The 24,763-nt window shown below is 39.1% G+C and overlaps 1 protein-coding gene across 1 annotated transcript in view; it reads right to left on the bottom strand.

Moving 5' to 3' along the window:
- Window positions 1-24,763, bottom strand: part of OTOG (otogelin) — a 96,237-nt gene that overhangs the window by 42,498 nt on the left and 28,976 nt on the right. Inside the window, exons 21-28 of the mRNA XM_088057510.1 lie at window positions 24,338-24,412; window positions 21,859-21,902; window positions 21,241-21,394; window positions 7,005-7,112; window positions 2,697-2,835; window positions 2,316-2,450; window positions 1,094-1,240; window positions 383-502 (exon numbers count right to left, since the gene is read on the bottom strand). Coding sequence (XP_087913636.1) covers window positions 383-502; window positions 1,094-1,240; window positions 2,316-2,450; window positions 2,697-2,835; window positions 7,005-7,112; window positions 21,241-21,394; window positions 21,859-21,902; window positions 24,338-24,412 — 922 coding nt within the window. The remainder of the gene's footprint in view (window positions 1-382; window positions 503-1,093; window positions 1,241-2,315; window positions 2,451-2,696; window positions 2,836-7,004; window positions 7,113-21,240; window positions 21,395-21,858; window positions 21,903-24,337; window positions 24,413-24,763) is intronic.

Genomic DNA, 24,763 nt, shown 5'->3' with positions numbered 1-24,763 from the left:
ATGTTTTTTTCTTTCCATTGCTATGGCTGCACAGTTAAATGTTTCCCAGCTACGAAAAATCAGTTAAACTGTCAACACACTCTAAAGTGAATTCAAAATTCTTCCATTATACAAAAAAAACCACTACTTTACTGTTCAAATGTAATAAAAAACATTCAAAATAACACTCTACAGAAAAAAAAAAAAAAGAAAAAAAGGTGATTATTTTCTTTAACAGATTATGACACCTTTAAAAACCACTGATATTGTCATTTGTATTGCTGCCTGACTGGTTCTTCCAGGAATGAACTTCTGGTTTCATTTGAGATTAATTTTATGATATAACTGCAAAAAATCTACTAGCAAAATATACTAGCAAGCACATACTCTTTTTGCCATGTACCTCTACAGCTGTCCAACTGTTTCCAAACTCTTGTGAGTTTGTTAATTCAAAATTATCTGGTGTCCTCAGTTCATTTACTGTCTTCAAATCAAAATTTCCACATAATCCAGTCAATTCTCCCTGAGAAAAAAATTATATACACACACATATATATACACATACATAAAAATGTATTTTCACAAGATTAAATATTATCAGTCATGATCATTTTCAAAACTTGCATCTTCAGCTGCTTAATTATAAATTTGTCACATTCTGATCCTTTCTCAGCTAAATTTCAGTCAAAAGAATTCAAAAAAAGCTGTGGAGGATATTCTATTTTGGCAATGTCACTATTATACCCTTTCAGTTATGCAACCCCAAGCCTTTAAAGAAGGAGATGATCTTTTTGTTCAGAGAAGGGAGCTGTTAGCCAGTTATGTGGGCTTTTTTAACCCTCAGCAAAATAACATCTGCTTCAGTCACATAAGGGAGGAGTACTGAAGGAGAGCTTTGCCCCTAAGATATCTGTCTCTGGTGCTACTGAGGTTATCCAGAAAAGAGTAACTAAAAATAAAGATAAATGAGAATGAATATTTTCATTGACAAGGTAGCTGAATGCTTCTTTCAGTTATTTCTGATGGTCTATTCTCTGAAAAATTACATTTCATTTAGCAAGATTTACATAAATACCTCAAAGAAATGGCAGTAAGAGTGTTGATTTGTGCCTACCTGCCACTGATGACCCATCTGCACATGAACTGTTGTTCTCTGATCCCAAAGAATGGTGATATGTTCATCAGGAAAATGAACAACAGTGAAAAATCCAGCTTTCCATAACTGCATTTTTTGTAGGCCATCTATGTAACTAGATAAGCTCTGTTCAAAATAAAACAAGGGAGATTATAATGGAAATAATATCTTTATAAAATGTTCACTTGACAAGAAATTAAACACCTAAATAAAATTAACAACATGGTTCTCAGACACATCCAAAAACAAACAGAAGGCCACAGAGAGAGAAATGCTTAAGCAATAGGAGCATGGATTTTGAATGTGAACTGTATTGTATTTTTGTGATTTTACAACTTTAAAAGCTGATTTTATATCAAATTTACAGGATGGGTAATGGACTGAAGATTAGGGTGTTAATGAGTCATCTGGGAGTTAGATGAATAGTCCTAAGGCTCCTAATTATAATTTTCACTTAGTTATCTAAGTAATTCTATCTCAGTCACATGCTTTTTGAATATGGATAGGTAAAAAAGATGCATGAAGCAGCCTCTGGAAATAAGGAATTGTCTACATTTGTCCCCAGATTACAGTCTTATTTACATAAAGCATTTTCCTCTCAATCCACTAACAATCAGACTGCACCTGATTTGTAGCATGGACTAAGATGCCTGGTTTAGCTACACAGTATCTCAAACTTCCTCTCTACAGTCAGTCTATAAACTATAAATAGTACTATTTATACCATAATTACTTATATACTAAAATACTGAACATTTACAGAATAGAGTTTGCAGTTTGGCCAGAACAAAAAAATTTAGGCTGTGGAAGATATACCAGGAGCTGTAATTTGTTGGGATTTTTTAACTGTACAGAAATATTCCTCCTATACATTCCAGACCTGACTACGCTCTTAGTTCTAGTGGAATTAATAGCAAAACTCACACTGACTTCAAAACACCTGCATTTCTCCTAAGATATTAAACAGGAATTAAGTCTAAACAAAAGAGTTACAATTATCTCATTTAACATTTTTGTCAAATACAGACAAGATTTTGTTTAAGGTTTCCATTGAACAATCCAGATGTGATGAGCATTCACTGTAAAGATATTTACACTTCTCCTACTGAAGTGGCACAATAAGTTTTTGGTTATGGAAGGAAGAAACACTCAGAGAAGTACATATGCTGCTTTTTGATCATCAGCAAGAACTGAAACTTACTGGATTCCCAGTTTCATCATCAAATACTAAAAATGATTTTCCAACATTAATGAAAACGTTTTTTCTGCAAATGATTCCAGTATTAAAGCAGTCAATATTCTCTACAATGACAGAAAGACTGGTTGAAGAAGTACCCTGAAGGGGGAAAAAAAAAAGTCCATTTAAAAATATACTAATATACATATGCATAGCTACACAGCTCAGTTAGCAGAAACCTCAGTGTTTTATGTTATGTACGATTCAAAGTCTAAACAGTAGCAAAAATGAAAAAATAGGATGTAGGACTCGATAAAATGCACAGACAGGAAGTAAGTACAACAGTAGATTTTAACAGGTAGTTTTAAATCCTGTTTTAGAGTGGTTTTACAAAAAAAGTCTCACCTTAACTAGGTAAACTTTACAAGTTCCAACAAAGTCAAAGGTGAGTCCATCGAAGGTCCTGTAGTGCCGGTCTCCATACGCCGTGCACATCGATGGGCAAGGCTGGAAGGTGCACTGAAACGATCCGTGCTGGCAAATGCTGAAAAATGCACAACCAATAATGGGAATATCAGCTGCAAGCCCAGACAAATGATTACAGCTACTGCACTGAGAAGCAAAGAAACAGAAGCTGTGCAAGTGTGAGGAGAACAGAAGCATTTTGAAATGTTGTCTAGAAGCAGAACTAATTCTCTGGGAAAAAAAGTTCATATTCCCTGGGAAAAAAATTATACATCATACCATCTAATTTTCTTCTTCCACGAGAATTTAAAGGCTCCAGAATATACAGACACCACAACAAGTCTCAAAAACCCAAAAAAATACAACCAAGAAAACCAACAAAACAAAAAACATGGTGCAAAGTAATACAACTAATTCTCTAGTGCACATCAATAACATGATACAAGGAGAAAGCCTTCTTTTTCAGCTTCTCATCAAACATTTTTTCCTGTACAAGCTGAATCTTAGAGTCAAAAAGTAGCATGTCCTGTTACTAGAGTCTTCATCCATTCTCTTCTTGAATGAGAATTTCACAGAATTATCAAGGAAACATTTCAGTAGTATTATTTTGGTGCTTAGGTTCCTTAAAAGAACCATTCTGCTGTAGCCTTTTTGCAGATGTCTAGATGTCATCACCCCCAGACCCCAGTCTAACAGTTTAGGAGCTTCCAGAACAGGTCAAGTTATGTCTATGGCCACCTTAGGCACCAAAGAGTTTCCACCACACATCTGTTGAATGACTGTTCAGACCTCACTGACTTCCTTTTACAGCATAAGAGAATTAGTGGATTCTAGTAAGAGGCTTTGCAACATTGGATATTATGCCTCTTTCTGAATCACCCTCTTGCAATCTGAACATTTTCAAAAATGACATAAGTTTTATAAATAATGGATATAATTTCATTTCCTGCATCCACAATCAATCATTAAAAGATCATTTTTATGTTCCCAAATGATCCAAACATTTAAATTTTCCTTGATAATGACAGCAAAGCTGGTGCCCTGGCATAGCTTTAATATAGCTATCTTTGTAAATGTGGTTAAATTAAATACAGCATGTGATATAATTTTGGTACATGCCAAAGTTTACTTTTTAAAAAAAATTTTTTTTCAATTTCCTTGTTAAACGAATGTTGAATATTTCACTCTTAAAGCCTTAATCTGACTTACGGAAATACTGGATAAATCTCTGACATTTGACATCTCATAGAGTGAAGCAGCAGGCATTATGAAGTTTTTTCTCAGCATAAATTTTTGTCAGTGTTACTTTTCCTTCATATTTCTATATGAAACAGTGCCAGTACACCATTGTTTTTGAGAGGGCAGAAAATCTAGGCTATAGGCTATATTTATAGGCAGAAAATCCAGCTACTGGTAGAATCAGATTTCCTCCAGTTCACTTAGCAATTAACTTGCACCTACATGGAGCCACTGTCCAGATTTTCCAAGACACTGCTTATCCCATCACTGATTGCATTTTGCATCAGCACATGTATCAATACACTAAGATATGGCTAAAGTAAGTTAAAAATACAATATATGAGAAGTGTTTGCTCTACCAAAAGCACAAGGAAATGGCAGTAGAACTTGCTAACTGCAGACACCTCAGAACACTATCAAAGGAAGGAACTTCATCAAGCAGAGGGGAGAGAGGGGCAAACAGAAATTTTGTTTGGACTGGAAGACTAAGTTCTGCTTCTCATGTTCTTCTGAGACATCAGGTTTAATTTTGCTCTTGGCCTATTCAAATCCTGTGTCTAATCCAGTCTCTGTATGCTGATCTCTTAAGGGCTTGTACAGAAACATTTCTTAACATGTTTAAGGAAAACCCTTAACCTAAGGAGATCCTTTTATTTATTTCAGGAACACATTTATAGTCAGAAGGAAGGGATTTTAAGAGGTACACAAGGTCTTCAAAGTCCTCTACACCAGGCTTGCTTCATGCTAAGTGAACTAACATTTAGTTATGAGAATCTAGAGAGCCCTAGCTGGAAAAGCTGAGCTATCAGAATCTTCTAAACTTCAAACAGGTTTTTATAAAGCATATTTCTATGAATTATTTATTAAAGAATACAGGAGGCCCAATTCAGCAGCCCACAGAGAGTGCCAGGAGTTGCTCAATGGTCTCAGCTCAAAGGATCTCATGATGACAGCAGAACAGCACACCTAGTTGCACAAACCCACCTTACCTGTCCCAGCACCCCATCAAAATGTTGCTCTGATAGCCCCAGCAACAGAACATTTTGTGTTTAATGTTGCCACTACATGCTAAATATTTCAGGTACTTGCACTGAAAACAAAACTTGGGAAACATAAAACCACAGGTCAGTCAGACCCCAGAGCTTGGGTTGAAAGTTGCTGTCAGTTCACAGGTAGTCTTGCCAATTTCTGAAATTATTGTATTTGTCATGTTACTGTTCAATAGATAGATCAATATTTATGTTGCCAACACTACATTAAATATGAGAAAGATGGTATTTAGTATCAACACACACTAATTCAATGCAGCAACCCCACTGTATGATAGCTTTTATGAGTGCCTAAGTGTGTTTGTTGGAACAGATCACTCTCATGATTGCACCTTTCCCTGAGCATGTCAGATACACCCCTGCATACACATTCAGCAGGCTCACAGATTTTATATGTTTGGTATCAAGCAGGGCTTGTTGCAGACTCCCCTCTATTTGTGAACAACTGATTGTCAAAAAGCCATTATCACTTAATCTGTCTTTGCTTCTGGACATGGAAGACTACAAAAGCCATGACAGCATTAAGGATTTGTGCATGAATTAACGAGCCTGGCGTCAGGGGAAGAAGAAAAAAAATATAAAAAAAAAGAGGAAAAAAAAAAGAGAAGGCTAAATATCCAGTGTCTTTCTGCCTGCACTGCTGCTGCCTTTGGTGAAGTCTCCTACAGATTAGATGGGATAAATTAATTCTGTCTGATGCAAGCAATCCCACACCAGGTCCAAATGGAGAGGCCTTTGGAAACAAGGGGGTGAATTACCCGGGTCGCTTTACCTGCCTGCCCAGTGGAGATGGCTTGTAAGTCGCTTCACCAGTCGACCAAAGGGCTACAAATCTCTTCTAGAGCAGCTACTGAGGACCTGACGAGAGGCAGAGGAAGGCAGTCAGCACAAGGCTGGAGGGGGCACGACATCCATACAGGGCAGAGCCTGGTGCTGACGGGACGAGCCTTCCCTGGGCTGGGCCATGCTGAGCAGGCCAGGAGCAGCAGCTCACCAGGAGACACCAGTTAAATGCTCCTGGTGAGCTACAACAAAGGCACAGAAAAGGGGAACTGCTCTGCTGGGAATCTGGAGGCTACACCTCTACCACAGCCTCATGGTGCTTGGCAGTACAGCTGATTTTTCTGAGGCTCTGGTAAGACAAATAGCACTGCTTCGTGCCAGCCTGCAACATTCAGCCATGGTCAGAGAGGAAAACAGGCAGAGATTGTCAAGAAACGAGCCTGTTTCAGGATCAGGGGGTGGGGTGTATTTTCACACTCCTGTGAAACACATCCTACTGAGAAAGGAAACCTTTCTGCTAGGAAAGCTGGCAGGGTACGTGCTGCAGTTACAACACTGGATAGTAAAAGGAGTAGGTATCTGTGTGTGTTTAAATGACCCTATCAGCCCATGCCTATTGGAGTTCTCCCTCTGAACACTTGAACGACTAATCAGTTATCCACATACACAAAATCAGTCACCAACTTGTCTGTTTCCTTGCCCGTAGTGAACATGATGTTGTTCACTACTCCCCTTAATTTAACATAGTAGTGGATGCATATTTAAGGATACAGGGTTATGTTCTGGTCTCTAGACTGCTCAGATTCAGTGCTAAATGTGAAAATGAATAAGTAAAATCTTTTAAAAAATGTCACTCAGGTGTAATTTTTAAGGGGTTTTACCTGTGCTTTAGGAATATTAGCCATGACCTTGAAAATAAAAAAAAAATATCATTTTCTAAATCAAGATTTTTAAAAACAGAAAAGAACCCAAATCACTATTTTTGTCATGTAAAGCGCTTTGAAACAACAGAACCTGACCAGTTTTAATATCTCTCTGAAGAAATGTAAATATGGAAGTCAAGGTAGATGATTTAGATAATCTGCTGTGAAATTTACGCTTAAAACACATAAAAAGGAAAAACAATCAACCTACAAATACACAAATAAATGCATCATTTAAATAGATCTCCACTTACCATGTATGACAGGAAGAAGTTACTTTGTCACCTGGGAAATATTCCTTTCCTTTCCATGAGCATGGACATTCATCTGCATCCAAGCACATGTCCCCATGTTTCACAAGACTATCAAAAAAAGAACCAAAAATACGCATTCAGCAGCAGTATAGCTGGTACCCAGATACAAAAGTATTTTCCTCATCTTTAAAGTTACTACCAGTTTTATTATTGAGACCCAAATAATATTTAAAGTCTTCTGAAACGGGAAAGACACCATTTTATTAATAATTGTGTATGAGCAATTTGGTATCTTCCTTTCACAGGTACCTGAAAAATAGCACTTTGGGCACTCACCCTTCAATCTCTAACCCTCTGAAGACTGACTCGTTAATATACAAATGTAAACATCAGGGAAACTAAGAATTTCTAGGAGTCCTCCAAATTTCACCAAATTTCTTGTAACTCAGCCAATTAAATTGCATTTAACTGAAGCCAAGAGATAATCCATGAGATGTGGGAGCCATCACAGCCCTTTGTTCTAGTGGTATGTACTCTTACTGTCCAAAATTAGTGGCATATTTAGCCAAATGATTTTTAAATGAAAATTTCTTCTTGCCCTCTTCTTTCTTTCCCTGATTTAATGAGTTTTATTTTGTTGCAGTTTTTCTATAGATGTAGTTATGCCTCCTTCTCCATGTATAATTTAATCAGTACCAAAAGAGCTGTCCTAGCTGCGTGGAATTATTGTATCAATTAATTAATATTTATTTCTGCATGGCAGGCACTTTCATGCAAGCAATTACAAATATACTCAAGTTTAGTGGTATCCTCACAGTCTTCAAAGGAGATTTTCATTATAACACAACTAACCATATGCATAGCTACTTACAGTCCAAGACTAGTGGTGTTTATACACAACTCTTAGACAATCAGATAAAAATGGGAAGCCATTAAAAAAAAAAGTGAAAAAGATTCATTTTCATAGAGAAAGAACAGAGGAATTCTTGCCCAGCAAGACTAAACAGAGCAACTAGTCCTACTTTTAAAGTAAAATGTTTGTGGCTTCTTGATAATATTCATAAAATCTGAAATTAGATAAAGAGATAGAAATAGAAAGAGATCTCAAGCAGATCCTACAAATAAATGCCAGGAAATATACCAGAAGCATTGAGTCACTTTATTAAATAAGCTATCATTTCACTGACCCCAGAAAAGTTGCATTTCTTCCAAAAACCAATTCATTTTTTTACAAATATTGTAATGCTATTGGATAAGTAAAGTGACACCAAAAATGGGACTTGAGTGTCCAATAACAGAACAGCTGTGATGACAAATCCATCTCAAACAAAAGCTGTGAAACCTGAACTCTAGACAAGCTGCAGCAGTGTCTTTCACTCTGACTGCTACAGCTCCAAGCTGTTTTGATCCTGCCCCATTCCATGCAACATAAGAATCTAGAGCAGCTAACACACCAGTTCCTAGAAAAAGGATTCCTTACAGGCACCTCACAGTCTAGGATTATCCCTGTTTCTAATGTTTGAAACGTACTTGTATTGAGACATAAACAGTCTCTTCAAATGATACCTTTTGGCAGATAATATTTTTTTTTTTTTTCAAGGTAAGTTGGTTTGGAATCCCAATACCTCTCTGTAGTAATACAAATTTTGTTCAGGTTTTCCTGTGTTCCTAACAGACTGATTGTTCCTGATGGTTAGCACCATCATTTGGGCAAGATACAGCACCATGGACAAGAAGTGCAAGGCACATCCATGACGAACAGGGCAACAAAAATATTTTTTTCCCTGCTATCCAAAAGGAAACATTTCATCACCGAATTTATCACAAGACATTTTATTTGCTTGGATTAATGAGCTGGTAACTTGTATTTGACAAATTACACAGTACAAATATGTAATTTGTATTTCACTTAGACTCTTCTTCAGTGTGTTATGTATCACACAGAAATTTACAGCTCAGTAAGGCTTATGAATGGGAATGTGCAGAACACCATAAACCCTCCTCCCCCATTAGAGTGAAAAACTGTAATTTTCCTCCAGGGTAGGTGAAGTGTTCTTTGTAATCCATACTTATTTCAAGCATTGTGTCACTCAAAGACAATCAGCTGTGAGACTGAAATTCCCACTGGTTTAAAGCTGCTCAGAACTGAACAGGGCACATTCAGACACAAAGAGATCACACTGACAAGGTAACACTAAATGCAGTTTTTTCCTCACATTATTCCACTGGATTAAAAAAAAAAAAAAAAGTGATAACAGCTTTCTCTCTTGTAAAGCCAAGCAAATGGATAGATTTCAGTGATCTAACAATTCACTACAAACACCTTACAGAAAGGCCTTGCACAGCTCCTCTTTGAAGTATCAGACATTTTTCTTGATGCTTATGCTTACTGTCCAGCCTACAATGAACTGCAAAGATGCAGGGACAACTATCCCACCTCACCCTGCTGAACATTCCCTTTCATTATTATCTATAGCTTTTTGCATTCACACACAGAAATATGTAAATAGTCTTGGTAAAGGCACCATTAGAAGTTATGTCACCTGTGACTCATCAAACACTCCTTTGCTTCTGCAAAGATCACAAATCTGCACCAAAACAATAAAAAAATTGCTCTCCCAGATTCCAGCAGAGCAGCTTTCAACAGTTTGTGTCTTGCACAAGCTTTTTCCCCTCTCTCCTGCAGCAGCCTACCATCAATGTGCAGCCACAAGTACTTTTGCCACAACATTAAATTTGCTCTCTGAACGTTTCACAGACTGTCCTACAAAAGTAATTGAGTAATTGTAATAGAGCTTAGGGGAAGCAAAAAATGAACAAAATAAGCGGCAGGGAGCATTCGGCTTGTCTAACCAGAAAACAAGATAAATTTTGAGAGAAAACAGCAACATTACTGTAGCACCTAATGCCTTCATTACAGTTCACTCACTGTCTAGACAGGCAGAGTTAATATATTCTGGCTGACTTTTTGTTTTGGGAGCTTCTTTTAATCTCTTCTTCCTCTTCCCCCTGGTTTATTATACCAAAATACTAAGTAATTTCATAGAATGCTTAGAAGGTTTCCATCATTCTCACTACACCCTTCCATCTTCCTGTGTTAACAAACGATTTTGATGCTTTAACTGAGATAGTCACCTCCTTTTGCAGCTTCACCCTGGATTGGAAAACTTCCTGCAATCAGCTCCAGAATTTCAGAAAGTAACTCTGAGCATAATAGAAGTCTTCCTTTGAACTAAGTCACAGAGTTTAATATTTCTCTTCTTAAAAACAGGTCAGAAAGGAGAAGGTCATATGAAAAGGTGCTCAAGAATCTGAATTATCCTCGTGCAGTTTTACTGTCAATTAATACAAGTACAGGGAAAAAAAAAATATTTATTTGCAGCTGGTGTAAGGGAGAAAGTAGGAGACCAAGAGGGTTTGTAAGTATTGCAAGAGTAAATAAGGAACTCTTAAAATAGATCAAGGAAAGCTGCAAGTCAGCAAAGCAGAAGAGGATGGAAAAGAACTGGACTGTCTTGCAAGGGAACTGCAACAGATGCTTTCTTTGGAGATGAGCACCTGCACTTTCAGCACATTGTGTCTACTGCCATCAGAAATATAACACTAATGCCGTCTTTGTAAGAGAATTTTATTTTCCTGAGGAAATAGTGAAGTGCATAGCCATGATGGTATGTATCCCCATGGGGGTTAACCCTTATTTGCCTGAAAAACATTAAATCTTGACCGACCTCTCTAAAGCTCTGCCTAAACCAGAAGTAAAAGATTAAAAATACTTAGCCTGATAACAGCAGCAGGGCCATCCAGAGGAGTGAGGTTTGGACAGAACAGAGGTTTTATTTTCATGCTAATAATAACAACAGTAAATTCTGAGTTTAAACTGAGAATCAGCAGGTCTTCTGAAAAATGATACTAAACACACAACAAAAGCACAAGATTTTGATTTAATCTAAGGAGACTAATTTTAAGAAATAACATGGTCAATGTAATCACATTAATAAATATTAGTTTTCTAAAAATGTTTGAAATTCATCTGTATTCTTCTCATCTTAATTCCTCATTAATAGAGGTTTGTCCATAGGCACATTTATAAGATGACAACATTCATTGTTTAGTTTTTGAAAATTAGAAAGTGACAAGTTTTCCTTTTTTTAAAATAAAACCTTCCAATAATGTGTTTAAGCTTGTTATGTGTCACTTGATACATATCACAGAAATACAATGATAATTTAGAAAATTTTAGAAGGAAAATGTGGCATGATATTACTTAGTTACAAAACTTCACTACAATCACAGGATAATACAGCTTTGAATTCACTAATTCTTCATTCATCTATTTTATGAGAGCAATAAGTGATGAAAAAAAGAGAAAGCCATAAAAATTCTAATTATGTTAAATTTTCTCAAATTTAGTAGAGACAAGTTTTAGCACAAAAGATATTCTTCTGTGTCATAAATAGTAAGTTGTCTCCAGGGTGTGGGGGTGGAAGAAAGAAGGACAGTTTTTGTTTTTCCTAAATGTATGTAAGAAAAAATTTGTCAGACATGTCCTTTAAAAAGGTGTCTCACATAGTTGTAAACAATTAAAAATAAAGTGCAAGGAAAAAAAACTTCAATACCACTGCCTTGTGTTCTTGAGGTTCGAACAGACTGACAGGCCATGAAAATAAATACGCGTACTTGGAATTATGGAGCACTATGTTCTTCGTTATTCTAGAATGATGTTGCTTTCTTTTTAAGAGCAGTCTGTTGACACTCAATAAAATATCAAGTCAGGATGGTGCTGAACAGTGAGAAATTAAGTGACTTGCATGTACAGATAACATCTGCTAGCAGCCAACTGAGAATTTTTATTCCCTTGCAGCACTAACACTGAGAGGGAAATTAAAAAGCCACTGAAACAAGGACAAAATTACAGTCAGTTTTATAAGCATGATTAGGAAGAGAAGTTTGGCTATGATTTAGAGTTAAAAAAAAATTACCATGAAATTTTGGAAAATACTGCTAAGTTAGCAGAGACTTTGATCTAGGTTAATTGTATAGTGGTTGGTTTAACATAGCTTTATAGAGGGAAAAAAAACGTAAAAGGGAAAAAATTATGAAGATCCAGTAAGCAGATGTAACAGAAGCAATAAAAATACTACTATTTGCATTTGGGACAATATGTATTTCAAGCTATTGACATAACTCTCAGAATTTGTATTTATTACTCATATTTAGAGGCTGGTGGGCATTCGTTTCTCCAGCAAGATGGAATTATTATGCAATAGACATAGAAATTGCTAAATATTTCAGCTAATGGAAATATGAATTGATAACACAATCTAAAATAAATACTGATGTGTTACTAAACAATCTGAATCAGTCCAAATGAAAGCACCCATCTTCAAAAATCCGATAGGGCTCTTGTTGGAATCCTAGGACCATTTAGGCTGGAAAATATCTCTCAGCTAATCAACTCCAACCAATATAATTCCCCCACAAAACTACATATATTGCAAATACAGCACCAATTTAATGCAGTACACTCTCTAAAGTATAGATCAGTTAAATACAGCTCATGCTGCAGTCAAAGGGTAAAATCTTGTCAATGGGTGAAGTGAGAAAACACGAGTAATTCCTTCAGGAAAGTGACTGATTTTCTTGACAGCAACACTAAGAGCAGGCTGTAAGCAACAATGAACAGAAGCTGCTTTGGAGATCATTACTGGTCTGACTGGAGACCATGGAAAACCAGTGAAACAAGACAGGCACAAACCTGTCCATTTGGAGCAAACATGTCACATAGCATCCAGAAATTACTGTTTATTCCCTTCCCTTTCCTGTACTCCATCGTTTCTCCTTGTTCCTTCTGTAGTCTGATTAAGGATTCTGTCTCCTTGTCAAATCATGCACATTTGGTACAGTTAGGGAGGAAAAATAATTTGATTCACAGAAACCCAGAACCAGAAAATGTAATTCAAATATTGTACTTGACAAATTATGCACTGAGAGAGCATTACTTCTTTTTTTTTTTTAATGCAACACAGAAATATAGAACATTTCCCTTTAAATGGTGACAGATGAAAACCAGTAAGAAAAAATATAAACAGAGTCTTAAAAATGACTTAGTATGTCAGGCAAAGTAGGGTCAAATCAACCTTAGAAAGTGAGTCCCAGGAGAATTAGTGTTTGATTTCAACAGCTTCTAAAATAGATGGAAAGTATATCATCAATTTTTGTACCTTAAAAACTGTAATCCATAGAATGATCTCCTGTAAATTTAGATATTTACTTAAGCATGGTTACTTGCATCTGATTTATTCTCTGCAGGGGAAAAGGAATGAAGCACAGCTCCAGTGTAAGCACAAAAAAAGGAAGGCTAGAAGTAGTGAAGTATTTGAAAATATTTCAGACCCCAGATACTAGAAAAAAAGACTGCGAAATAAAAATATTGCCCCCTTGAAATCTTCACACCACTTCTATGAAAAGAGGTTCTTTCCTTTCCTTCTGTGAAAACAGGTTCTTTTTGTTAAGTATCTTTCTTTAAGTATCATTGAGGAATAATCACACCACTAAACAAATCAGAAAGGTCCTTCCTCTCTTGAAAAAAAATGTAGCTTCCTAAGCAGGCTTCTTAGTTGTGATATATTCACTTTATTTCACTCATTTTTAAAATTATTTTACCTAAATCAACTAATCAAACACATTAAACTGATTTCATTGCTACTTAAATCAGCTTTGCTTACATGTGATGAACCAAGATTAACTGATGCAAGGTCTCAAACAGGAACAAAAGCATGCATAGAGGAACGAAACTTATTTCAGGTGAAGGACTAGTGTTAAGAGCAAAGAAATTCCATGGCTGTTGTACCCTTTTAAAGCAGACAATGTCACCTCAGTTTTCTATTTCACCAGTAAGAACTGATAGCCTAGAAAGGGAGTTTCAAAGTTACAGAAATTCACGGCGCACTTTGAATCCTGCACTACTTGAAATGACACGAACACAGGATGGGGTACTGTATAAAGGTCATGGTATTTTACTCATTTTTCTCTTCCAAAAATTTAATTTAAATTTTTTCATTACTGTGCTGTACTGGCTCTGACTCTAAGTTGTTCAATCTGCAGCATGAATCATTGTAGTGTGAACTCAGTTACTGACTTAAAATATCAGGACTCTTCATATCCAACTTCTATCCAGCTTCTATCAAAAGCTTCTCTTATGAAAATTCCTAAACAATTAAGATTTATTACCTAAATAAAAAACTTGCATAGTTAATACATAGCATAAGCCTCTTGTTTTTCAAAAGCACACCAAAAAAAACATACACCTTTAGGATCAGATTAGCTTTTCCTAAAGCAACCTCAAATAAAAGCATAAATATATAAGCAACATAGGACCACTAGAGCTGAATCTTTTTTGACAAATTTGTATGTGACTTTATTTTCTAATTCATCAATACAGACTGACACTTCTAATTCAAACCCTAGGCTTGTAACACTGTTTCCTAGTTCTGCCTTAAAGCAGCACTGAGGGTAAAATCCTGAAACACAAAGAAGCCTCTCCCTCTGCACATCCTCAAAAAAAACCAAACCCCAAGCACCCCCCAACAAACAAAAAAACCCAACAAAACAAAACCAAATAATTTTGTGCTCGTATCTCTACAGACAATATACTGTAGATGAGTTTGCCATAGTTATAATAAAGAAAAATCTTAATTTTGTATTTTTGTCCCTAGGAAATCATAACACTTTGCCTCTTACAACCATAAAACCGTATTATCAGAGCTTTGGGATCACCAGCACTTGACACTGAGTCTTCCAATAGTAAAAAAAATAAATTTTAATTGCTTATGTTTGTCCTGGGGTGACTTTATGATACTGGTATCCCCAATCGTCTGGTTTATGTTATATATTAAGTTCTGCACATTTAAGACTGGCTTTGAGAGCAAGAGAGGGGGAAGAAGAAGCGCGCAGTTTGTGTTAAGGAAAAACATCACTCCCACACATCCCGCTCCTGGACTGTGGTGTCTGCAGCACGGACAGACAGCGGGATAGAGCTTCTCTCTGGCTTTTAGTTAGTTTTAGCTAGCTGAGGCAGAGGAGTTCCCTGGACCTTTGTTTGGTTTTTTCCCAATTTTCTTGGATCTGTGCAAGCCTGCTCTGGACTGAACACCCAGCCAAACCCCGGGAGCTCACGCCTGTGGCCCACCGGGGCCTGGGCCTCGGCACTTTCCAGCGCCGGAGGGACTGATAAGAACCTGAGCGAGCCGAGCTACACCACATGAAAAGGACTTTTTTTTTCCTAGACTTGCCATCCCATCGAACAGCAAGAGGTTTTATTATTTAATATTACTCAATTTCTGTTAAATAAACAGCTTTTTCCACTTCTCTCTAAGGAATTTTTTTTTCTTTTCCCGGACCAGTTAGTGGGGAGGGGCATTTCCCTGGGGAAATCCCCATTTGGAGTTTTCCTTCCTAATTTGCCCTAAACTAAGACAAATACAGTTTTTTTGGCGCCCAACGTGGGGCAAGAGAAAGTGGAAAAACCTGTACTGAGTGTTGGTTGTATTTATTCTGTATTGGGATAAAGCAGTCAGTAGCCATGTTGTTTGGATACATAATGTCTCTTGGGGTGGAGGCCTTCATGTGGACCTGGTCCCTAAAAGTTTTTGAGGTTTTAATACCTGTCTTTGCCCTCTTTCACAGTAGAGGGGCACGGATTAGAATGGTTATTGTGCTGGGCTCGGTGATAATGATTTATAGGAAGTTTATAGAACTACTGAAGTTTCTGTCGGGTATGTTTGGTTTATGGTTTCTTCGCCCGACCCTGCCTCCCAGTCCCAGTAGCACATTTTGGGAGTTTATTGGTAATTGCACACAGTTTGTTAGAGGAAGACCAGGGGATGAGGCTTTTCAGCCTTTTCTTTCCTTCTTCTCCTTTGAATCTGTTATGTCCCTCTTTGAGAATATCCAGTTTCCCCTGAGTGTTAAGGATACCACATTCCTGGTCACTTTCCTGGTAGTTCAGCTGTTGAGCTTCCTCTATATGGTCTGCAACTTCTCTAGAGTGAGGGCTGAGATATCCAGAGGAGCCAACGAGACCCCTGCCCCAGAAGTAGACTCAGGTGTGGGAAATCCTGAGTGGTGTAGAGAATGGGAGAGAATGGGCCGGACTCTGAAGGAATTTTCTGATCCCCCAGCCTGGGAATTTTCACGTGAACAAATTCAGAACCCAGATGAAGTAGGGAAATATCTGGAAGAGAATTGCTGTGATGATTCTAAGAAGAAAAATATCATTGCAATAAGCTGGGCCCTAGCGTATGCTTATCGCACGCTGCTAGATACTGTAGGGCAGGCAGATAAATCAACAGCTACCCCAGTCACTCAGGCTGCAGCCAAGCCAGCAGCCAAACCAGACAGTGAGCCTAAGCCAGTGTCTGTTGCTCCTGCCACGAGAGGCATGAAATTCAAAACCAAAACCGATCGGCCAGTAGATGATGATAATGGTGATGCGGGGGAAGGACCCTCAAGACCAGCAACTGACCAAAAATCAGGAGGCACTGGTGAACCTTTCTCCCTAAAGGACCTTCGTGGCCTGAGAAAAGATTACACTCGACGAGCTGATGAATCTATAATTAGTTGGTTAGTCCGTCTGTGGGATGCTGCAGGTGAGGCTACAGTTCTGGATGGCACTGAAGCGAGGCATCTGGGGTCCCTGTCACACGATCCGGTTATTGACCAGGAGATGATGAGGGGGGCTGACCCTTATAGTCTCTGGGAACGGGTCCTAAGAAGCGTGGCACAAAGATATCTGTGTGCAGATGATCTCTATATACAGCAAACTCGTTGGAAAACCATAGAACAAGGCATTCAGCGTTTGAGAGAAATGGCAATAGTAGAGATTGTCTTTGTGGGTGACTTAGGTACTAGAAATCCAGACTTGGTGCCATGTACATCTGTGATGTGGCGAAAACTTGTTCGACTTGGGCCACAAGAATACGCTTCTGCTTTAGCAACAATGAAGCGGGATGACCGGGAGGAGACTGTGCTGGATATGGCGAAGAAGCTTCGAGCATATGCAGATACCGTGCATGGCCCCATGCAGGCAACAATTGCAACTGTGAGAACAGATATGCAAAACTTCCAAAACAAAATAGAGGAGAATCTCAAGAAACTCAGGGAGGACCTTCTTCCAGTCTTGGCAGTACAGACCAGGAGCCCTGGTACTCAACGCAGAAGTTCCCCAGATAGAGAGAAAAAGCTACGAGCTGAGCTGTGGTTTTTCCTACGTGACTGTGGAGAAAACATGAAAAGATGGGATGGAAAATCTACTGCTGCTCTGGCAAAACGGATGCTTGAATTGGAAGACAGCAAGACTCAGGGGGGATACTCTACCAAAAAGAAAGCCGCTCCAGTAGCCTGTAGTCAAACTGACAAGTATGATGATGACATGTCTGACTCCCTTGAAGGAACCTCCAAGACATATACCCAAGAAAAGAAGGAAACGCAAGCTTTCCTAGGTGCCATAGGTTTTTGGAGGATGCACATTCCTGAGTACAGCCAGATTGTGAGCCCTCTTTACCTGGTCACCCGCAAAAAGAACACTTTCCAGTGGGGCCCTGAACAACAACAAGCCTTTGCTCAGATCAAACAGGAGATCGCCCATGCAGTAGCCCTTGGCCCAGTCAGAACAGGACCAGACGTGAAGAACATGCTCTACTCTGCAGCCGGGAGCCACGGTCTGTCCTGGAGCCTTTGGCAGAAAGTGCCTGGGGAGACTCGAGGCCGACCACTGGGATTCTGGAGCCAAAGCTACAGAGGGTCCGAAGCCAACTACACTCCCACAGAGAAGGAAATCTTAGCTGCCTATGAAGGAGTTCAAGCCGCCTCAGAAGTGATTGGCACAGAAGCACAACTCCTCCTGGCACCCCGACTGCCAGTGCTGGGGTGGATGTTCAAAGCAAAGGTTCCCTCTACCCACCACGCCACCAACGCTACATGGAGCAAGTGGATTGCCCTCATCACGCAGCGCGCCCGTATTGGAAACCCAAATCGCCCTGGGATTTTGGAGATAATTACAAACTGGCCGGAAGGTGAAAACTTTGGTCTCATTGATGAAGAGGAGCAGGAACAAGTGACACGAGCTGAAGAAGCTCCACCGTACAACCAACTGCCAGCAGAAGAAACACGCTATGCTCTGTTCACTGATGGTTCCTGTCGCGTCGTAGGGATGAACCGGAAGTGGAAAGCAGCCGTATGGAGCCCCACACGACAGGTCGCAGAGGCCACTGAAGGAGAAGGTGGATCAAGCCAACTTGCTGAACTCAAAGCTGTTCAACTGGCCCTGGACATTGCTGAAAGAGAGAAGTGGCCAAAGCTCTACCTCTACACTGATTCATGGATGGTAGCCAATGCTCTGTGGGGATGGCTGGAAAGGTGGAAAAGGGCCAACTGGCAACGCAGAGGAAAGCCAATCTGGGCTGCTGATGAGTGGAAGGACATCACCACCAGGGTAGAGAAACTGTCTGTGAGGGTCCGTCATGTAGATGCCCATGTCCCCAAGAGTAGGGCTAATGAAGAGCACCGAAACAATGAGCAGGTGGATGAGGCTGCAAAGATAGAGGTGTCAAAGATAGACTTAGATTGGCAACACAAGGGAGAGTTGTTCCTAGCTCAATGGGCCCATAATGCCTCAGGCCATCAGGGTAGAGATGCCACCTATAAGTGGGCACGAGACCGAGGGGTGGATCTAACCATGGACAGTATTTCCCAGGTTATCCATGACTGTGAGACGTGTGCCACGATCAAGCAGGCCAAGAGGTTGAAGCCGCTATGGTACAGTGGGCGGTGGTCCAAATATAGATATGGGGAAGCCTGGCAGATTGACTACATCACACTGCCCCAAACCCGCCAAGGCAAGCGGTACGTGCTCACAATGGTAGAAGCCACCACTGGATGGTTGGAAACCTACCCTGTGCCTCATGCCACTGCCCGGAACACCATCCTGGGACTTGAAAAGCAGGTCCTTTGGAGGCACGGCACCCCTGAGAGGATTGAGTCAGACAATGGGACTCATTTCAAGAATAACCTTATAAACAGCTGGGCTAGGGAACATGGCATTGAGTGGGTGTACCACATCCCCTACCATGCACCTGCTGCGGGAAAAGTGGAGAGGTACAATGGACTGTTAAAGACTACCTTGAAAGCGTTGGGTGGGGGATCTTTCAAAAATTGGGAGCAACATCTAGCAAAGGCCACCTGGATAGTTAATACCCGAGGTTCCACCAATCGAGCAGGCCCAGCCCAATCCGAGCCCCTGCATAAAGTAGACGGAGACAAAGTCCCAGCAGTACATCTCAGAGGTTTGTTAGGAAAGACAGTTTGGATCAATTCTACTTCAAGTACAGACAAACCCATTCGTGGAGTTGTTTTTGCTCAAGGACCGGGTTGCACATGGTGGATAATGCGGAAAGATGGAACAACACAATGTGTACCTCAGGGAGATCTGATGGTTAGGTGAAAATCATGAATAAATGCCCTTGTCTGTATATAATGTATGTGTTGTAGGGTTAAAATATATATATAATAATTTTGATAATAAGTTGACGATATGGGGATAAGGGGTGGAATGTCCTGGGGTGACTTTATGATACTGGTATCCCCAATCGTCTGGTTTATGTTATATATTAAGTTCTGCACCTTTAAGACTGGCTTTGAGAGCAAGAGAGGGGGAAGAAGAAGCGCGCAGTTTGTGTTAAGGAAAAACATCACTCCCACACATCCCGCTCCTGGACTGTGGTGTCTGCAGCACGGACAGACAGCGGGATAGAGCTTCTCTCTGGCTTTTAGTTAGTTTTAGCTAGCTGAGGCAGAGGAGTTCCCTGGACCTTTGTTTGGTTTTTTCCCAATTTTCTTGGATCTGTGCAAGCCTGCTCTGGACTGAACACCCAGCTAAACCCCGGGAGCTCACGCCTGTGGCCCACCGGGGCCTGGGCCTTGGCACTTTCCAGTGCCGGAGGGACTGATAAGAACCTGAGCGAGCCGAGCTACACCACATGAAAAGGACTTTTTTTTTCCTAGACTTGCCATCCCATCGAACAGCAAGAGGTTTTATTATTTAATATTACTCAATTTCTGTTAAATAAACAGCTTTTTCCACTTCTCTCTAAGGAATTTTTTTTTTCTTTTCCCGGACCAGTTAGTGGGGAGGGGCATTTCCCTGGGGAAATCCCCATTTGGAGTTTTCCTTCCTAATTTGCCCTAAACTAAGACAATGTTCCAGACCTAAATTACAACAGGAAGCAGTAGAGATCACAAGCTCAGAGGTCATGCACAGCAAAATAGCAGAGAATAAAAAGTTAGTATGATCTGAGTTGCCAGCCATATAGTGCTGCTGAAGGTAGGTTTGAAGAATGTCAGCCTGGTCCAAGAGGGTGAATTTTCACTATTCCAAAAATGTCTGCCTCCAGTTAATTTCAAAGGCTACCTTAGCACTGCACTTTTTCAACATTGTACCATACTGTTAGTTCCACTAATTACAAGTTCCATTTCAGATTAACCATTTCACATTTCATGTTTCTGAGTATTAAAATAAAATCCCAAAATCTTGAGTAGCAATATTTTATCATGAGACAGAAATATCTAGACATCACTCAGTATGAGTGCACAGACCTCAACTGAGCTATTTGAACAGTTCAAATGATTCCAGAGTTATAACACTAAAAAACTTCAGGCTATGTGCTTAAGAAATTAAATTCCATCAAGACTAGCATAACTTAAACACTTTAGTGTTATTTTTATAATCAAAATTCCCTCAATACAGCATTTGATTCCACAACAGCTCACTGTTACATTATCAGCGTAAATCCCCAAGACTTAAGAGATCCTTTTGAGGGAAAATATACTGAAAATTATGCCTATGAATAAATAAACTTGACTCCTTCAGCCAAATATTGAAATAAGCAGCTAGATATTTGAAAAGAAAAAAAATCTAGATAAACAAGATTCTGCTGTGACACACAGATTGAATAAAATTATTGCAATGCCATTTTCATACTCTTGTTTTTTTGATATTATTATGAAGTATTTAACTCCACTTGTCCCATGGTTTAGCATTTATTATGACTTTAACAGCCAGTAGTGTGGGGTAAGCCTTCAAAAGTTTTATGCTCAGCCTTTGATATCTCAAATTGTCCAAGTAGAATTAATTACTCAATCATGTTTGTTCACCAAAAGATGCAAATCTGTCTGTACTCACCCTGGTGGGCAGACACAACCTGACACACAAGGAGGGTGTGCAGAGAAAGTGAGGTTTAGCAGCTGATTCTCACAAGTCCTCTCTCTGCTGAGCTCAGGATCCACTTGTGGATTACTGCAGTTAATATAAATCTGTCCAACTGGGCAGCTGTGTGCTGGGGTGGGAAATTGACAAATGCTTAAGTCTTCATACCTGAAATTTTGTATTCTGTAAATGTGTGCAATAAGGATTTGTAACACAGAAATTATAACATCCAGCAATACTAGTAACATTCAGTTGCCTCTCCTCATATTATTTGGGGCAAGGCTAACCTTTGTTTGCCCTACTGAAGGTATGCTGTTTATCGTATAGCTAAACTTATCTGTGTTAGCAATCAAAAAAACTATTATTTTAAAGTAGTGGGGGGAAAAAGTTGTTCAGATTTAACAGTATTTTGGACAGTTAGGCTGGTACAAAGCAGGAGCATTACTTTCAAATACACAAATATATAGTTATGGATCCCCTCCCAGAAGATAATTTCACACACTGCAGTATCTTCTAGTTCAGACAAAGGAGTCCACAGAGACTGGAGGAAATGTATTCACTGACCCTGTATCTTTTCCCTCTCTCTTCACTCACCTATTACGTTGTTATCACAGTTCATTATGCCATCCCTGCAATGGCTGCAATAGAAATACACAAAGACATACTGAGAGACAGGAAGATCTAAAATATTTATATATTCTATTTAGTAATGCAGAATAAGTCAATAGAAAATAACTTTATAAATGTTTGCACAGAACATTATAACTGGATAAAGTGTGCATTGCCTTAACACATGAACATTTGTTGAACTTCAACCTTCTCCTTTATACATAACATTCCTATGAGTTAAGGTGCAGGGCTGACAAAAAAATACGTACAGGAATATGGCCCCATGCTGCTCCCCAAAACACATCCCCCCTGCATGAAACAGTTCAAAACCACATAAAACTCAGCCTAACAAGATCCTGTATGCAGGGAAGCACTGGGAAACCTAATACTGTCTGTTCCTTTCCAATTTAAGCCAAAATAGTTCAGTACTTTTCTAAAATGGTAGCAGCTCCTATTGCAACTCATTGTCAGGGAAAACTGTAGCAGTGCTGGCTGAGTTTCAGGTCCTGGTCTGCACTAGAGAACCTGAGGCCATGAAATTCAGCACAATTTTCCTATTCTTTTGCAATGGCTACAGCATTCCCAGGACTCCTATGGCTGGTCAGCAGATTCAGAATCAAATTCTATACGTGCTACAGCCTCTCTGTGAAAGCATTTGGAGTTGTGTATGGACCCCAAAGCACTGCAGGAAAAGTGCTCAAGGACTGCAGAGTATCACTCAGGCAGGAGGAAAAGGAGCACCAAAGGGAACAGAGGGAGGCAACTCAAAGGCTGATACAACATCAATAAAAATATTTTAAAGAACTTGTTGAAAGCAACAGAGTAGAATAGCCATTCTATAAAGAAGAAATTCCAGTTTGAAAGTGGGAAGTTCCAAAGATGAAGCAATTGAGAGGAATAAAGGATGGGGAGAATAGAATAAAGATCATAATTGTTTGTAATAGAAAGTGACAGATAAAATACTTAGTATTTAGATCACATCGTATTTTTTTCCAGTTCATCCACACATGTAGTCCTGCATGATTCCTGATGTATTGATTAGCACAAGGCAATTCACAAGAGCTGACAGTCTGTACTGTATATAGCCTTTTTTTAAAAACACCTCAAGTAAAAATCATGACTTAATAGGAAAAACAGATCTCTAGTTCTAATAGTTATAAAACAGTAGATTTTAATTTTATTAGCATAAGCTGCCAGATCCCAAACAATTCCACTGAAAACAACATAAAGAGGACCTGTTGTCTACGGCAATTTAAAAAAACTACATTTGTGGGCGATCTGCATTCAACCAAATACCCATCACATGGGTCAGCAAAATTAGCTGACCTAGACCTTGGAGGAGAAGGATTAAGGATTTACCAGGAGAAGCCCCTTGTCTTGACTTCCAGGACTGTATGGCACATTTTGTAAACAAAAACACCTTGGGAGGGTAGGCAGCAGTGCACCCAGCCTAGGCAGGGCCCCATATGCGTAATGTGCTGCCTGGCACACTCCAGGAAATCTGCCCTAAGGTAAAAATGTAAGCTAACTCAATGAGTAAGATATCAATTTATAATAATCAGTATTTATGGCCTGCTGACAAGAGCAAGAAAGAGTTTGTGTGTGCTTGCTAAGTGCCCCCATCGCAACAGGAGTCTGACAACACCAACCTCTAATGTGGCCTTTGTAGCAAACCAAAGTACCACACTGATGTACCACAGACATGAATGATTTGGTCTGCTCTGCTTTTAATTAAGAGCTGCAGCAACTGATACAGGCAGTGAGAGCTCAGATATTATTTCTCAAGGCTTGTTATTTACAGAACTTGTCACCCACATTACTTAACCTTCTCCAGACAGAAATAACTGTTGAAAAGGATGCATCTGGCAGGAGCCAGGATCATCTAACAAGCTTTCTTCCTTAATGGCATGGCTGCGATGATGCAAATGGAAGAGCAAGAGGACAAGAACAAATGCCAAATATAAGGAACAATAACAGAGATGCTTATTTACCACTGGCTACAGCTGACAGTTTTTTGTGCTATTTCTTAGTTGATAAAAGCCACATTGCTCTTTTACAATGATTCCATACTAGTGGAAGACAGATTCTTAATAATTCTTCATAAACGGACTTAGAATCTGATAAAGGGAAGGAGAATAGCAATGAAGATCTATGGACAGTCAGGAAATGTCTGTGCTTTTCTCAAGCTCTCCACATTAGTATGGATATGAGAAATTATTATGGTTTTCTTCCTGTTTTTCACTTCAATATATTGCATTACAAAGCACAGCAGCCTGAAAAGCCTAAGTTCTAAAGGACCTTTGTCAAACACAGAGAAAACTGATGCAGGTTTATTCTGTAGGTTTCATTAAAAAATAAGTAAAACAACAAAAAGAAAACCCAAGAAACTAGCCAAAATTATTTAACAGCGCTCTTAAAAAAGTGACACAATTCATTTATGCGAAAATTCAATTTTGTATCTTACCATTTGCCTAAAGATGTCATGACATTTTCTCCAGGGGGATAGTCAATTCCTTGAAAATAACACGGGCATTCATTTCTGGAACAGAGGAAAAACATGTAACTGATTAACCCAAACTGGAAAAAGAAGATTAAATTCCCATTGACTTAACTGCTGTTCAAATTTCAGTTCCTTTGTTGGTTTTGGTGAGGTTTTTTTGGTTAGCCGGTTATTTTGTGGTTGTTTGGAGTTTTTCGAATGGAAGAAATTGATCTCAATAATGCTGTATAACTCAAGCATATTTTCAACCAAATCAGCAGGAAAATGGAAGCTTATGTTTTGTATCTCTTACGTGCCAAAAACCAGACAGAACATAACAAATAACACTGATGATGTTGGATGAGCAGCCATGCTACAGAAAAGCCATTTTTGATCAACACAGACTTCAGT

This window comes from Pseudopodoces humilis, chromosome 7 (assembly GCF_049639895.1).
Source record: "Pseudopodoces humilis isolate 2021_Gansu_Grassland_sample_001 chromosome 7, ASM4963989v1, whole genome shotgun sequence".
NCBI classification, from domain to species: Eukaryota; Metazoa; Chordata; class Aves; order Passeriformes; family Paridae; genus Pseudopodoces; species Pseudopodoces humilis.
Note: the sequence above shows the minus strand (reverse complement) of the source record. Positions and strands in the feature narration are given on the sequence as shown.